Source organism: Stenella coeruleoalba, assembly GCF_951394435.1.
Source record: "Stenella coeruleoalba genome assembly, chromosome: 5".
Classification (NCBI taxonomy): Eukaryota; Metazoa; Chordata; class Mammalia; order Artiodactyla; family Delphinidae; genus Stenella; species Stenella coeruleoalba.
Genome location: NC_137150.1, coordinates 12,798,764 through 12,816,216, shown reverse-complemented (window position 1 = coordinate 12,816,216; position 17,453 = coordinate 12,798,764). Strand labels below are relative to the sequence as shown.

The 17,453-nt window shown below is 40.4% G+C and overlaps 1 protein-coding gene across 1 annotated transcript in view; it reads left to right on the top strand.

Moving 5' to 3' along the window:
• Positions 1–17,453, top strand: part of CPNE4 (copine 4) — a 572,759-nt gene that overhangs the window by 411,539 nt on the left and 143,767 nt on the right. The window contains exons 5-6 of the mRNA XM_079922482.1: positions 5,504–5,578; positions 16,621–16,704. Coding sequence (XP_079778608.1) covers positions 5,504–5,578; positions 16,621–16,704 — 159 coding nt within the window. The remainder of the gene's footprint in view (positions 1–5,503; positions 5,579–16,620; positions 16,705–17,453) is intronic.

The window sequence follows — 17,453 nt, the reverse complement described above, 5'->3', positions numbered from 1 at the left end:
TGATTAATGATGTTGAGCATTCTTTCATGTGTTTGTTGGCAATCTGTATACCTTCTTTGGAGAAATGTCTATTTAGGTGTTCTGCCCATTTTTGGATTGGGTTGTTTGTTTTTTTGATATTGAGCTGCACGGGTTGCTTGTATGTTTTGGTGATTAATCCTTTGTCAGTTGCTTCATTTGCAAATATTTTCTCCCATTCTGAGGGTTGTCTTTTGGTCTTGTTTATGGTTTCCTTTGCTGTGCAAAAGCTTTTAAGTTTCATTAGGTCCCATTTGTTTATTTTTGTTTTTATTTCCATTTCTCTAGGAGGTGGGTCAAAAAGGGTCTTGCTGTGATTTATGTCATAGAGTGTTCTGCCTATATTTTCCTCTATGAGTTTGATAGTGTCTGTCCTTACATTTAGGTTTTTAATCCATTTTGAGTTTATATTTGTGTATGATGTTAGGGAGTGTTCTAATTTCATTCTTTTACATGTAGCTGTCCAGTTTTCCCAGCACCACTTATTGAAGAGACTGTCTTTTCTCCACTGTATATTCTTTCCTCCTTTATCAAAGATAAGTTGACCATATGTGCATGGGTTTATCTGTGGGCTTTCTATCCTGTTCCATTGATCTATGTTTCTGTTTTTGTGCCAGTATCATACTGTCTTGATTACTGTGGCTTTGTAGTATAATCTGAAGTCAGGGAGATTGATTCCTCCAGCCCTGTTTTTCTTTCTCAGGATTGCTTTGGCTATTTGGGGTCTTTTGTGTTTCCATACAAATTGTGAAAGTTTTGGTTCTAGTTCTGTGAAAAATGCCAGTGGTCGTTTGATAGGGATTGAATTGAATCTGTAGATTGCTTTGGGTAATAGAGTCATTTCACAAGGCTGATTCTTCCAATCCAAGAACATGGTCTATCTCTCCATCTCTTTGTATCATCTTTAATTTCTTTCATCAGTGTCTTATAGTTTTCTGCATACAGGTCTTTTGTCTTCTTAGGTAGGTTTATTCCTAGATATTTTATTCTTTTTGTTGCAATGGTAAATGGGAGTGTTTTCCTAATTTCAATTTCAGATTTTTCATCATTAGTGTATATGAATGCAACAGACTTCTGTGCATTAATTTTGTATCCTGCTACTTTACCAAGTTCATTGATTAGCTCTAGTAGTTTTCTGGTAGCATCTTTAGGATTCTTTATGTATAGTATCATGTCCTCTGCAAATAGTGACAGCTTTACTTCTTCTTTTCCAATTTGGATTCCTTTTCTTTCTTTTTCTTCTCTGATTGCTGTGGCTAAAACTTCCAAAACAATGTTGAATAATAGTGGTGAGAGTGGGCTACCTTGTCTTGTTCCTGATCTTAGTGGAAATAATTTCGGTTTTTCACCATTGAGGACAATGTTGGCTGTGGGTTTGTCATATATGGCCTTTATTATGTTGAGGAAAGTTTCCTCTATGCCTATTTTCTGGAGGGTTTTTATCATAAGTGGGAGTTGAATTTTGTCAAAAGCTTTCTCTGCATCTATTGAGATGATCATATGGTTTTTCTCCTTCAATTTGTTAATATGGTGTATCACGTTGATTGATTTGCGTATATTGAAGAATGCTTGCATTCCTAGGATAAACCCCACTTGATCATAGTGTATGATCCTTTTAATGTGCTGTTGGATTCTGTTTGCTACTATTTTGTTGAGGATTTTTGCATCTAAGTTCATGAGTGACATTAGCCTGTAGTTTTCTTTCTTTGTGATATCTTTGTCTGGTATTGGTATCAGAGTGATGGTGGCCTCGTAGAATGAGTTTGGGAATGTCCCTCTCTCTGCTCTATTTTGGAAGAGTTTGAGAAAAGATAGGTGTTAGCTCTTCTCTAAATGTTTGATAGAATTCGCCTGTGAAGCCATCTGGTCCTGGGCTTTTGTTTGTTGGAAGATTTTAAATCACAGTTTCAATTTCACTGCTTGTGTTTGGTCTGTTTATATTTTCTATTTCTCCCTGGTTCCGTCTCAGAAGGTTGTGCATTTCTAAGAATTTGTCCATTTCTTCCAGGTTGTCCATTTTATTGGCCTAGAGTTGCTTGTAGTAATCTCTCATGATCCTTTGTATTTCTGCAGTGTCAGTTGTTACTTCTCCTTTTTCATTTCTAATTCTATTGATTTGAGTCTTCTTCCTTTTTTTCTTGGTAAGTCTGGCTAATGGTTTATCAATTTTGTTTATCTTCTTAAAGAACCAGCTTTTCGTTTTATTGATCTTTGCTATCATTTCCATCATTTCCTTTTCATTTACTTCTGATCTGATCTATATGATTTCTTCTGCTAACTTTGGAGTATTTTTGTTCTTCTTTCTCTAATGGCTTTAGGTATAAAGTTAGGTTGTTTATTTCAGTTGTTTCTTGTTTCTTAAGGTAGGATTGTATTGCTCTAAACTTCCCTGTTAGAACTGCTTTTGCTGCATCCCATAGGTTTTGGGTCATCGTGTTTTCATTGTCATTTGTTTCTAGGTATTTTTTGATTTCCTTTTTGATTTCTTCAGTTATCACTTGGTTATTTAAGCATATTGTTTAGCCTCCATGTTTTTGAATTTTTGACAGATTTTTTCCTATAATTGATATCTAGTCTCATCACATTGCGGTCATAAAAGATACTTGATATGATTTCAGTTTTCTTAAATTTACCAAGGTTTGATTTTTTACCCAAGATATGATCTATCCTGGAGAATGTTCCATGGGCACTTGTGAAGAATGTGTATTCTTTTGTTTTAGGATCAGTGCCCTACAAATATCAATTAAGTCCATCTTGTTTAACGTATCATTTAAAGCTTGTGTTTTCTTATTTATTTTCATTTTGGATCATCTGTCCCTTGGTGAAAGTGGGGTGTTAATGTCCCCTACAATGAGTGTGTTACTGTCGATTTCCCCTTTTATGGCTGTTAGTATTTGCCTTATATATTGAGGTGCTCCTATGTTGGGTGCATAAATATTTACATTTGCTATATCTTCTTGGATTGATCCCTTGATCATTATGTAGTGTCCTTCTTTGTCTCTTGTACTAGTCTTTGTTTTACAGTCTATTTTGTCTGATATGAGAATTGCTACTCCAGCTTTCTTTTGATTTCGATTTGCATGGAATATCTTTTTCCATCCCCTCACTTGCAGTCTGTATGTGTCCCTAGGTCTCATGTAGACAGCATATATATGGGTCTTGTTTTTGTATTCATTCAGCCAGTCTGTGTCTTTTTGTTGGAGTATTTAATCCATTTACATTTAAGGTAATTATCGATATGTATGTTCCTATTACCGTTTTCTTAACTGTTTTGGGTTTATTATTGTAGGTCTTTTCCTTCTCTTGTGTTTCCTGCCTATAGAAGTTCCTTTAGCATTTCTTGTAAAGCTGGTTTGGTGGTGCTGAGTTCTCTTAGCTTTTGCTTGTCTGTAAATGTTTTAGTTTCTCCATCAAATCTGAATGAGATCCTTGCTGGGTAGAATAATCTTGGTTGTAGGTTTTTCTCCTTCATCACTTTAAATATGTCCTGGCAGTCCCTTCTGGATTGCAGAGTTTCTGCTGAAATATCAGCTGTTAACCTTATGGGGATTCCCTTATGTGTTACTTGTTGTTTTTTCCTTGCTGCTTTTAATATTTGTTCTTTGTATTTAATTTTTGACAGTTTGATTAATATGTGTCTTGGTGTGTTTCTCCTTGGATTTATCCTGTATGGGACTTTTTGTGCTTCCTGGACTTGATTAACTATTTCCTTTCCCATATTAGGGAAGTTTTCAACTATAATCTTTTCAAATATTTTCTCAGTCCCTTTGTTTTTCTCTTCTTCTTCTGGGACCCCTATAATTCAAATGTTGGTTTGTTTAATGTTGTCCTAGTGGTCTCTGAGGCTGTCCTTAATTCCTTTCATTCTTTTTTCTTTATTCTGTTCTGCAGTAATTATTTCCACTATTCTATCTTCCAGGTCACTTTTCTGTTCTTCTGCCTCAGTTATTCTGCTATTGATCCCTTCGAGAGAATTTTAAATTTCATTTATTGTGTTGTTCATCACTGTTTGTTTACTCTTTAGTTCTTCTAGGTCCTTGTTAAAGGTTTCTTGTATATTCTCTATTCTATTTCCAAGATTTTGGATCATCTTTGCTATCATTATTCTGAATTCTTTTTCAGGTAGACTGCCTATTTCCTCTTCATTTGTTAAGTCTGGTGGGTTTTTGCCTTGCTTCTTCATCTGCTGTGTGTTTCTCTGTCTTCTCATTTTGCTTAACCTTCTGTTTTTTGGATCTCCTTTTCGCAGGCTGCAGGTTCGTAGTTTCCATTGTTTTTGGTGTCTGTCCCCAGTGGCTAAGGTTGGTTCATTGGGCTGTGTAGGCTTCCTGGTGGAGGGGACTAGTGTCTATGTTCTGGTGGATGAGGCTGGTTCTTGTGTTTCTGGTGGTCAAGTCCACGTGTGGTAGTGTGTTTGGGGGTGTCTGTGGCCTTATTATGATTTTAAGCAGCCTCTGTGCTAATGGATGGGGTTGTGTTCCTGTCTTGCTAGTTGTTTGGCATAGGGTGTCCTGCACTGCAGCTTACTGTTCATTGAGTGGAGCTGGGTCTTGGCATTGAGATGGAGATCTCTGGGAGATTTTTGCCATTTGATATTACGTGGAGCTGGTAGGTCTCTTGTGGGCCAGTGTCCTGAACTTGGCTCTTCCACCTCAGTGGCATAGCCCTGACACGTGGCTACAGCCCCAAGATCCTGTCCTCCACATGGCTCTCACACCACCTTAGTCTCGAACCTCCCGCCCCTGCTCCTCAGGCCTGTCTCCTCACTTCTTTTCCACCAGTTTCTGTTCCAAGGTTTTGAGAGTCACTATTCAATATTGGGAAGTGATATTTTATGAAAAAAGATGATAGGTTATTATCTCTTCACTTATGTCAAAGTCTTTGTCAGAAATTCTCTGTTCTTGAGAGTTAAGGGTATAGTTCCTTATTCTCTCTCTCTCTCCCTCTCTCTCTCTCTCTCACTCAAAGCCCAAGGACAGTCTTTTTGAAACAGTGGAATTAGAATATTTCTTTGGTGACCTTATGATCGTTGGTCTGGAAAGGATGTAGAGACCAGTTTATTCCCCATCCCTTGTTGGTGTGATTCAAAACAGTGAAGAAATATTGCTGCCTGCTCCTCCTTTTTTGTCACTTCCCAAAGAAGAAAATGTATATAATTATATGGACGTGCCATTCAGTGCTGTGTGACCTTTGAAGGAAGAAGCTCTTCCTAATTGCTCCTCCAAAACCTCTTCCCTTAGCTTACACCCCATATCTCATGTTCTCATGCTCAGCACAGATGAGATCTAGTTATCTTCTGTGGTCTGTTCTAGGGAGTTCCCTGTACACCTGTTGATGCTGTACCATCTTTACTGTGTTGTGGGAAACTCCGTGCCAAATGTCAGTCTTTGTTGATTTTTGGATCAAACATGAGCTAAATTGTTCATGAATTCCTGGGCTTAGTTGTCCAACTGCCACTGCACCTGATGTGTCCTTTTTCCTTTAGGTGATTGCTGAGGAATTATCTGGCAATGATGACTACGTTGAACTTGCCTTCAACGCACGGAAACTGGATGACAAGGTAAAGTGTTTGGCATCAGCTTTATCGAAGGTAATAATAAAACTAGCACACAAAGTTAATAAGGTTCTCCCTCACAGCTATTTTTTCCCTTTCAACTCCCATTATTAAACACATCAAACATTTCAGAGAGGTCTGCAAAGTTAAGCTTCCCCCAAATTGAGAAGCAGTTAATGAGAAGTGGGAAGGACTATAATTAAAACAGGACCACTTTATTACACTAAGACTTCATTTCTTTCCAAATGCCACAGGTCATATGTGCATAAGTAAATGCAATTTAACCCCAGTGCCAGGAACTTTTCAAAGGAAAAGAGGAGATGTGAAAGGGAAGAAAAGTGACATTTATTAAGCATCTATATTTGCCAGGTACCTGGTTAAGAGCCTTTCAAGTATGATCACAGTTAGTCATTCTTATAGCACCCATGTAACAGGTATTATTAACCCTGTTTAGACATTAATGAAGAAACAGATTCAAAGATGAAGTAATTTTCTAAGGTCACACCATGTGTTATCCAGATAGTCCAAGAAAGAGACAACAAGACAGGGTTAACAATGCAAGGATTTTATTAGAAGAAATGCATGTGTAGGGAACATTGGGAGGAAATCTGGGAGAGCTGACAGACCACAATGTAAGTCTGAATATAAGTAAAGGAGAGCAGGAGAGAAGTGGCAGCTCCTGCAATGCCATGTAGTCTAAGGAAGGTTCCACAAGGCCATCAAGGAGTCCTAGAGCAAAAATTAGCCAGCAAGAGAGTCTTTTGTCTCCCATGAGTGCCTTTATATCCCCTACACACACAGCACTGGCTGGGAGCAGCCCACAGGCAGCCTGGCCTCGGACTGAGGGCAGGGCTGGATTTCGGAGCACAGCAACTGGGGTCCATGGTAGGTTACACTCCCTGGAGTAGGAGGTCTGCAAAGCACGTGCTCATGGCCACCATACCCTGCTAGTTGGTGGTAAAACTGAGGACTGAGTCCCATGTCAGTTTGACTCCCATCTGTACTCTTTCTGTTGTATCTCACAACTTCCACCCTATCACAGGCCGTATTAATCTTGTATATACAGAAAAAGTTCTACAGTCTCCACCCCTTTAAAAAAAAGTTTCCTCTCCAACCTCACCATATATTTATTATTTCCCTCCAACCATATCCTTGAGTCAAAAAGCACATCATATCCATAAATGTATTCACAAAGGACTCCATTTTCCAAGCATACAACTAAGGAAGAGGCGATACGGGGATGTGGGACTGCTTTTTCAAACAATTGCTTACAGGCATTAGGCTGAAAAAAGGTAAAGCACTCAAGCAATTCCCTATAGCCTTAAGCAGCAGTTTATATCCTGGCATAGTTCATTTTCACCTACAAAAAGTACTCAGTCCATTTATGCATTCATTAATTCACTCTCTTATTTGTTCATTTATCCACTCGTTCATCATTCATTTACCAAACCTTTGTTGTATGCTTGTTATGCATCAGTTGGCGGGAAAAGGGCACACTTTGAACTACTCTTACACTCACAACCTGGAATTCACCATCTAAGTGACACATCAATTTAAACAACAAGTGATATAATGATACTAGAGCCATAAGAGGATGATACACAATCAGAGAATCCTGAAAAGGTTAATCCATTTTGCCTGGGGACATTAAGAAAGACTTTGTTCTTAAGAAAGAATTATATTTGGATTTTTTTTGTCCTGAGGGGATTGTGTGACACTTTCACAAACTGCTACCTTTTGACATTAGTTGAGCGAGGTGCTGGGAACTGTAGAGTGCGTTGATGTCTGTGGGGTGTAAGCTCTTATCCCTCACTTCCTGTGATCACCGTGCTCTTTCTCTCCCGTCATCTTCAAGTTTCAGAATAACTCACCAGACTGCTTTGTAGCATCTTTCCTGGTGACAATTATAAGCCATTGGGTCAGTGTGTTGCAGTTTTAAGCTACTCACTTAATGGCTTATAATGGCTTCTTTCCACTTAGTCATGTCCTCTAGCTGACTTATGTTATAATGCAAGGGGCTATGGGGGTTTGTTAGTGGGTACATTGGCTCTAAGGTGTTTGAGCAGTTTCCCTTCATTCAAATGAGTGCTTGCTTGCTCACAGAACTGAAAGAGCCCCATGCAGCACTTACCGTGGTTCTCGATGGCCGTTCCCACCCTCAGCTGTGCTGATTGTCCAGGGCCCTCAATTGCTCATTGCTGAGACCCCAATATCATGGAGCTGGAGACCCCAGGTCTTCCATAATATGGTGGTATCTCTCCCAGACTCAGTCACCCAGAGGGGAGCGGACCCTGTTCAGACCAAAACAGAGGCCACTGCTCCAGTGGACTGGGGGGTGAATGGTCTCAAGTGGAGAGAGGGCAAAGTTGTAGAGTTGAGGAGCAAGATGGTACCATGAAGATCATCTCACACAACCTCTTCAGGAAACAGAGGCTCAGCAAGGCCAGATTACTTACACAGACACTGCTGCCTGGTTATGTATTGCTGCATCACAAACCACCTCAAAACCGGGCAAAATATACTAACAACTACTTTATTATATGTCATAATTTTGAGGTTAGAAATTCAGGCAGGTTTCAACTGGGCAATTCTTCAGTTATACTCAGCTGGTGGAGGAGCTTTACTCACATGCCTGGCACATGGGATGGCTGGAAGTCTTGGCTCCACCAGCTCGGTCAGCTAGATTGTCTTCACGGTGGTCTTAGGTTTGTCACACTTTCTACATTGTGGCTGGCTTTTCCCAAAGAGAACATCCCAAGAGAAGCAAGGAAAAGCTGTGTGGCCTTTTCTGACCTAGGCTTCAAAGTCATGCAAGTGAGTCATAAGGCAGCCCAGAGTTGAGGGGAGGAGAGCGACTCCATGCCTTGATGGGGGAGTCATAATGTAGAAAAGCGTGTGGACAGTGGACGTTGTAGTAGAAAATCAACCTGCCACAGTATTTTTGTGATAGAATCAGAATATATATGAGAGATATGAGAATACAAAGATATGAGATATGAGAATACAACAGATATGAGAATCCGGCTGCTTTCAATTATTTCATGTCACAGCTGGTAAAAGCGTTCCCAGAGGTTCCCAAGGAGGACCTCCTTCTAGCCTTTAGCACTAAATGAGGGTGTAGCTACCTGCATGTTAACAATTAATCTTATATTAATTGAGAAAATAGACCATGACTAAAAGCCACTGAAATAAACAAATCTCTTAATTTAAAACATTTTCCAATTAGTATTATGAGAGCAACTAATTTCTATATACATTTGAAAAATTGCAGTATGAATATGTGGGAAAAATACACTATATCCAATTCAGACAATAGTTATGGAGATCTGGAACCCTACTCCCCTTGCAGTAACTCTGGTAACCTCCAGGTATCCACATACCTCTGGTAGAAAGCTCTGCCTAATACAATTGCTCTCTTTTATGTATGAGAACATCGAGGTTCAGAGATGTGAAATGACTTACCAAAGGCCACACACACACACACACACACTCACAGATAATCAGTAACAGAGAGGGACTCAATCAGGTTGCCTAACTACAATCTAAATCTTCTTCAGGGAAGAGGGTTAATGAATACAAGTTGGACTGGTCTTGGGCTGTGGAGAACTTGGTTATGTTCCCGTGTATTTTGGGGAAGTGGGGAGCCAGAGAAGAGGAAGGTGAGGGTACATATACTACAAGGCAGCACTCCTCAAGGTGTGGTCCCAGGTCCCAAGACCCTTTCAGAAGAATGCATGAGGTCAAAACCATTTTCATAGTAATACTAGGACATTATTTTCTTTCTTCACTCTCATTCTGTCACATGTGTACAGTGGTTTTCCAGAAGCTACATGATGCCTAGTATCACAACAGATTGAATGCAACAACAGATATGAGAATCCGGCTGCTTTCTATTGATTCAGTCATTAAATTGATTTACAAAGATGTAAAATGATATCATTCTCCTGACAGTTTTATACATTTTGAAAATATAATTATTTTCCATTAAAATGTTATTTTTTATTATGATGTCATAGGTTTATCTTTACTACTTTTAAAATGATATAACAAATGAATATTTTTTAAACTTCTCAGTTTTAATTTATAATATGGTAAAATATTGACAGATATAATCCACATAAACAAAAGCTCCTTGGTGTCCTCAGTAATTTTTAAGTGTAAAAGGGTCCTGAGACCAAAAAGTTTGAGAACGGCTATTGTGGAGTATAATAGTAATTTTGCAAACCACAATGACAGATAATGTCCCTTTTTTGTCATTTTCTGTCATTTTAAACTCCTCTTTCCAATGCTGTCCAGGAAACCAGCAGCTATCTATTCAGGACGGAAACCCAGAGTCCTTGAAATCTAAGTAGGCTTCATGAGAGCCACATATAAAATAGACGAGGCTTGCAAGAAATAACTTATTTGTCTACTGTTAATGCAATTCACTTTGTGGAGAGATAGGCTTTTTAACTCCTAAATCACATTTATTACATTAGCAGCTAGTTGGTGATTAATCTAACAAGTAGAGATATGAATGTAATCCCTTTGGAACATTCAAGCTGACAAAGTGTTCTTTCTCCTCCCTTTCCTAAGAAAGTATTCACGACAGCGTGTTGGAACTGATTCTCACGTGGTGCTCTTCATGTATGTAATCATGATCATTATAAGCTGTATTTTTTAATATTGCCATGATGCTAGTTCAATGGGGTGCTGTATAAGCAGTTGAATCTGTCTCTGAAGGAGAGGTTGGGAAACATTTCCTATAAAGGTCAGATGGTGAATAGTTTAGACTTGCAGGTTGTATGGTCTCTGTCCCAACTATGCATCTTTGCCTTTGCAGCATGAAAACAGCCATAGACAATACGTAAATGAATGAGCATGGCGATGTTCTAATAAAACTTTATTCACAAAAGCAGGCAGTATGGGACTTCCCTGCTGGCACAGTGGTTAAGAATCTGCCTGCTAATGCAGGGGACACGGGTTCAAGTCTTGGTCCAGGAAGATCCCACATGCCACAGAGCAACTAAGCCCGTGCACTACAACTACCAAGTCTGTGCTCTAGAGCCTGCAAGCCACAACTACTGAGCCCACACACCACAACTACTGAACTCTGTGTGCTCTAGGGCCCATGCTTTGTAACAAGAGAAGCCACCACAATGAGAAGCCCATGCACTGCAATAAAGAGTAACCCCCACTTCCTGCAACTAGAGAAAGCCCACATACAGCAACAAAGACTCAACACAGCCAAAAAGTAAATAAATAAATTTTTAAAAAACTAAAAAAAACCTCAAACGAACAGGCAGTGGGCTGAATTTGGGCCACCTACCATACTTTGCTGACCCCTGTTCTATAGCAACATTAACTCTCTCGTGCTGCGCTGTGATTTTACTATGTTCAGGTATGCCTGCCTTAAAACTAATCCAGCCTGCATTAATGAAAGCAAATTATCATTCATGAGCATCTACAATGTACCAGGTGTCAGGTATCTAACTACATTACCTCCCAAACTCACCATATTCTTAAAAATGGGTCTTATTATTTCCAGTCTCCAGATGATGCATAGTGAGGTCAAAGAATTTGCCCAAAGTTGCAAGGCAAGGAAGCTATAGAATCTGGATATGACCCCATATCATTCAAACAATCTTTTCTAGTTCCAATATTCTGTTTTCATGATCACTGTCATGGCTATGCACTGCTTCCTTTTCTCTTTCAAACCTCTGCTGATTGCTTACTGACCTCTCACCTGACTAAATTTCTTTCATATTGGACTAAAAGATCAGGGACATAGCCTCCAAGTTATTAAAACATTTTACCATAGCAAAACTTCAGTAAAATGCCTATATCATTAATTTTCATTGTACTGAACTGTCCCAAGGGCCATCTTAATGCTGATGATCAAGCAAAGGAAGCTGAAAATTCCAGATTGTGGTCAAGTAACCAAACAATTAGACACAGATTTGTTTTTTTTTTTTTTTTTTTTGTGGTATGCGGGCCTCTCACTGTTGTGGCCTCTCCCGTTGTGGAGCACAGGTGCCGGACACGCAGGCTCAGCGGCCATGGCTCACGGGCTTAACCGCTCCGCGGCATGTGGGATCTTCCCGAACTGGGGCACGAACCCGTTTCCCCTGCATCGGCAGACGGACTCTCAACCACTGCGCCACCAGGGAAGCCCAGATTTGTTGTTTTTAACTATGAATCTCTGAGTGTACATTTTAGATGTATTTGAGCTGCTTATGAGTTGTTTTATTTTCAGAACTCAGATGCCTTCTTAATATTAATCATCCCTGGGGCTTCCCTGATGGCACAGGGGTTAAAAATCCACTTGCCAATGCAGGGGACACAGGTTCAAGCCCTGGTCCAGGAGGATCCCACATGCCGTGGACCAAATAAGCCTGTGTACAACAACTCCTGAGCTTGTGCTCTAGAGCCCATGAGCCACAACTACTGAGCCAGCATGCCACAACTACTGAAACCCATGTGCCTAGAGCCTGTGCTCCACAACAGGAGAAGCCACCGCAATGAGAAGCCTGCGCACCACAATGAAGAGTAACCCCTGCTTTCTCTGAGTAGCCCCAGAGAAAGCCCATGTGCAGCAACGAAGACGCAATGCAGCCAAAAATAAATAAATTTATATTAAAAAAAGAGCTCTTACTAACATTTTAAAAAAATAGTAATCATCCCTGGTATTTGTATAGTGCTTTACTAAGTGTCCTCAAGCATTCTCTCTTTTATTGGTAATAATTAATAGCAGTAGTGCTTTCTGAGTGCTGACCATGTGCCAGGCACTGGACTCAACACTTAGGTGTATCAGCAACTATAATCCTTCTGCATTGCTATGAGGAAAAGGTGATACCCTCTCCATTTATGGATAAAGAAACTGAGACATGGAAAAATTAAACATCCTGTCGAGCTCACCCAGACTGTACATAGTGGAATCAGGATTTGAAAGCCAGTGTGCTACATGTTAGATTTTTTATTTACTTGAAAACAAAGATTATATCCTGATCTTTCTTTTCTTGATTTATAGTACTGTTACCAAGTCCAAGCTCACTCTGCTCGCCACACAACAGACCAATAAATCGGGAGATGAGATGTTGAGGCAAGGAATAGCGACTTTATTCGGAAAGCTGGAAGACCAAGAAGATGGCAGACTAGTGTCCCCCAAACCATCTTACCGGGCTCTGGATGCCAGCTTCTTTTATAGAACAGAGATGGGGAGGAGGTGAGGAAGTAAAGTAAAAGGGCCGTTAGTTTTGCCTGGCTTGGCCAGCATTGGGGAGGGTATGTGAGAATTTCTTCCTTTCTACAGCCATTCATAGGTGGGCAGGGTCAGATTGTCTCCCTGTGAGCTGAACAAAGGCCCATTAGTTTAACGTTTAGGCAGAGGGGCAGGGTTCCCTGACGCAGACCATTATGTATGATTATACTAACAAAAGCAATGAAAAGCAAAGGTTAAAGTCAAAGAAACAGATCCAACATGGAGTCAGATTTTGCTCTTCCCTGTTACAGTACATCCTCCTGACAACTCCATGTCAATCCTAAACATCATGTGAAATAAAGCAGAAAAAACATTGCAATATACTTCCAAGAGGAAAAAATAGGGTACCAAAGTGTATATAGTGTACAATTACAAGTATTTTTTATTTATTTTATTTATTTTATTTTTTTGTGGTACGCGGGCCTCTCACTGTTGTGGCCTCTCCCATTGCAGAGCACAGGCTCTGGATGCACAGGCTCAGTGACCATGGCTCACGGGCCTAGCTACTCCATGGCATGTGGGATCTTCCTGGACCAGGGCACGAACCTGTGTCCCCTGCATCGGCAGGCAGACTCTCAACCACTGAGCCACCAGGGAAGACCCACAAATATTTTTTAAAAGAAAGAAAGAAAATTATGTCTAGATTCTAGAAAAAAATTTATCAAAATGTTATTGATAGTTGTGGTATTATGGGTGGGATTATGGGCTACATTTTTCTTCTTTCTATATTTTCTATTTTTTGAAAAAACGATAGCAAACATTTAAAATTATCAATAAAAGGAAGAAGAAAAATAACTGATAGCATTCCTCAAGTGTGTTGAGCAATTCTTAAGTACAATTGATATATACATTTCCTGAGGGACCAACAATCTATCTCAGGGGTCAAAGCCTGCGGATCCTGGAGAAGGGCCCCAAGGGCACGCAGAACAAGCTAAAGTGCCCACACTAGGAATTGGGGAGGGAGGCTCTGGTTCTCTAACATGAGTATTGAAACAGAAATAGGTTCGAGGGGCAAATGTCTTGAGCAGATATGTACGTTAGTGCAAGTACGTGTGCCCGATGAACAGTGAGTCCAAACAAACTGAAACATCGGAGTTTGGAGCAGAGAAAGATTTATTGCAGCGTCATGCAAGGAGACGGGTGGCTTATGTTCTAAAATTCAGCAAAGCTTTTTTTTTTGGCCACATCATTTGACTTTCAGGATCTTAGTTTCCTGACCAGGGATTGAACCCTCACCCTCTCCAGTGAAAGGTGGTGAAAGTTCAGAACCCTAACCACTGCAACGCCAGGGAATTCCCTCCACAAAGCATTTTTTAAATGCCCGGGGAGAGAAGGGGTTGCAGGGTATGTAATCAGCTCATGCACAATTCTCTGACTGGCTGATGGAGAGGTAACAGGGTGGTGTCACAGGGGTTAACATTATGAATCCTTAGCCTCCAGGAGGCTCCAGGTCATCAAGTAGTTAACATCTTCCATTTAGTGGGAGGTTTTCACATCTGTAAAACAACTCAGGAAATGTGCCTCAAATACTGTTATCTGGGTACTTCAGAGAGAAGCTAAAGCAGAGGATATGGGTGAAGTGCCTGTCCTGGGGAGGCCCCATAAAATTCCACTCAGCTACACATAGTGGTAACAATCAGATAGAAGTGTGTCTGGGAGGAAAGCAGGGGCCATTTTTGTGGAGAGACAAGTTTTGCAGGGCAGACTTACTGACAAACTCTGTTTTGTCAATCAGGCACCTTCAGAAATAGGGCAGAGGGGTATTTTTCAGACTCTGGGTGTTTGATCCTGGTTGGGTAGGGAGGACAGCCAAAGGGAAGACAGATATCCCCATCTCCCTCCTCCTTCTAAGGTATTCTACAAAGTTTTCACTACAGAGCCAACCATGTTATTTTTTCCTGGTCAAAATCCTTCAGTGGCTCCCAACTGCCTCTCAGGTAAGTGCAAACACCAGATGTGCATTTAAGGCCCTTCACCTCATGGAGCCACCTCCACCAGTACTGCCTCAGATTCCTCCCCTACACATCCTGAGGCTGCAGGGTAATTCAGCTACTTGGTGTGTCCTTTCCATGTTTACTCTTTTATACCTTCACTCACACCATTCCCTCCCTAGAAACATCCTCCTCACAACCATATTATGCAGTCAAAATCCATTGATTTCCCTCTTCTCTGTTATTCATTCATTCATTCATTCATTAATACTTAACCCTTTGTTATGTTTATGGCCCTTTGGAGGGATGAGAAAAGGTTTTATCCTTCCTTGTATCTTAATATCAAGCATAAGGGCTCCATGATCAGCATATCCCCTGAGAGTATTGTGTCGAGCTAAAGACTAGGATGGCTATAGACTTTATTCTGCTTTGCTGCTGTCTAGATTTCTGGGGCAGGGAATTACCTAGTGAAATACATAGTAAGAACGTGATGACCAAAGCTGTTGCTGAGATAGCCTCCTATTCTGTACCTGGTTTTCTTGTCATTCGCTCATCCATTTATGTGTTTATTCATACATTCAGTAAACACTGTGTGCCACTAAAAGCTAGATGCTATGGAAGATGTGCTATGGTAGAAATATAAAGGAAAATAAGATATAATTACTCCTGTCTGAGAGTTTATAATCTATCAGTGTAATAAGCCAAGTTTAAAAGAAGGATATGGACAGATCTGCTTCCAGTATTAAAGTGCCTGTTTGTTTTACATTACTCTACCACTGAAAACAACTATAAACACTGGACAAGATACAAGAGACATCTGTTTGAGGGTCTTAAGGCAGTCAAGATTCAGGGTCAGAGAAGTTGGAGAGAAGAGAAATCCACTGAGGTGATTCAGACATTCTATGCAGATTTTCCACTTAAGGCAATTCCATAAGGCTGATTCATAAAACCCAGGGATAGAGAAGCTGGGAAGCCTAGCAGAAAATAGCTACTAAGAAACAGAGAAACTGAGCAGTGCTTTTAATAGTATCATGGAGTTGGGGAAGTAAAACTGGAGTTCAGGACTTCAGGGAGAGCTTGGGTTAGTTGTAGAGAAGGGAAGCAGCCCAACCCTTGGAGTGACTTATCCCCTCAAGGCATTCACTAATTAGCAAGTAGCAGCATAGACAGAAACTGAACCAATAACTATAGAACCAAGAGATTATGGAAGTAAACAGTCTTTCAGAGTCTCACAAACAGAAATGAGCCTTGAGGGCTTGTCAAGAAGAAACAGTCCTCATAAACAGTGAGTTTTTGAGTGAGAGCCATTTAAGGATTATACCCAAGGAATAAAGGAATCAGAAATAGGTCGGGCCTTTAAAGACTTTTGAAGAAACCAGGCTCTAAAGAGCTCAATCCTAATTGGATTCAGGTGACTGCCCCCATTCTAATTGCTTGCCAGAAGCTGAAGACTCATCTATAGCCTTTATAATTTTTTTTACACAGTGTCTAGTATTTAATCAACAATTAACAAGCATAACAAGAGGCAGAGTGGAGAAACATAATAAAAACAGACCCACAGTGATCCAGATACTGTAGTCATCAGACATAGACTTTACAATAACTAGAATTAACATGTTTAAGACAGCAGATACACTGCTTCTTAGAGAACCAGCATTTGGGTGGATCTTTGAAGGCTACTTGGGATTTCAGTCAACCAATCCTTACTTCTCAAAGGACTCGGCGTTAAGATACAGCTCATTCTAGCCAAAGGTGGGTCTCAGGGAGGAAGAATAAAGCAAGGAAGGGTCAAATTCAGGGGTATTTTATCCAGGGCTGGATCAAATGTGTTTGTGCAGGGGGTAGGGAAGCAACTCATTTCTGCTTATTTATTGTAGGATTTCTTCAGTAAGTCTGACCCATTTCTGGAAATTTTTCGAATGAATGATGATGCAACTCAGCAGCTTGTGCACCGAACTGAGGTGAGAAGAGCCGTCTTCAGCTGTGCCATCTCGTCTCTTTAAGATGAAACACTGACCTGTTTTGAGAAACCCCTTCCCTTTCTTAATGTCTGTAGCTAAACCTCAAGGCCTGAAGGGCTCTTTATTCTCAATGTGGGTGTTATAAGAGGAGACCCTTTCTCACCCAGATTTTCCATTATTAACCTTTAATGCAGAAAGCCAGCAACTTATTAATAATAAAAAGATGACTACTAGCTAATATTTAATAAACATGACTAGGTACCAAGCATTTGACTGACTGATCTCATATGCATCATTTTATTTACTTCTCACAACTATGCATCGACATGATTATTATTACCCCATTTTACAGTTGAAGAAACTGAACTTTGAGGAGGTCAAGTCACCTTCCCAGTGAGCAAGGGGGAGAGCTGAGGTTTGAATTGAGTTTGACCCTGAGCTTTGCTGCAATTTGAGAAGCCAATGTGCCTCCCCAGGGAAAGTCCATACACGGGACTGATGTCAGATCTGTCGTACGAATGGCTGTCCTGTATCAGCAGGCATTTGGTCTGGCTGCATCTCCCTCTCACCCTCCTACATTCTCTCCACGTGACTCTGAATCTTATCCTTCACTATCCCACCCCCACTACCCACCACCACACACCCACTTAACAACCAACCCTAGTCTCCACTTTTTATTTTATTTTATATACAAGCCAGTTCAAGAGAGACTGTGTGGGGGTGAGAAGTGCATTGATAAGGAGGAATGG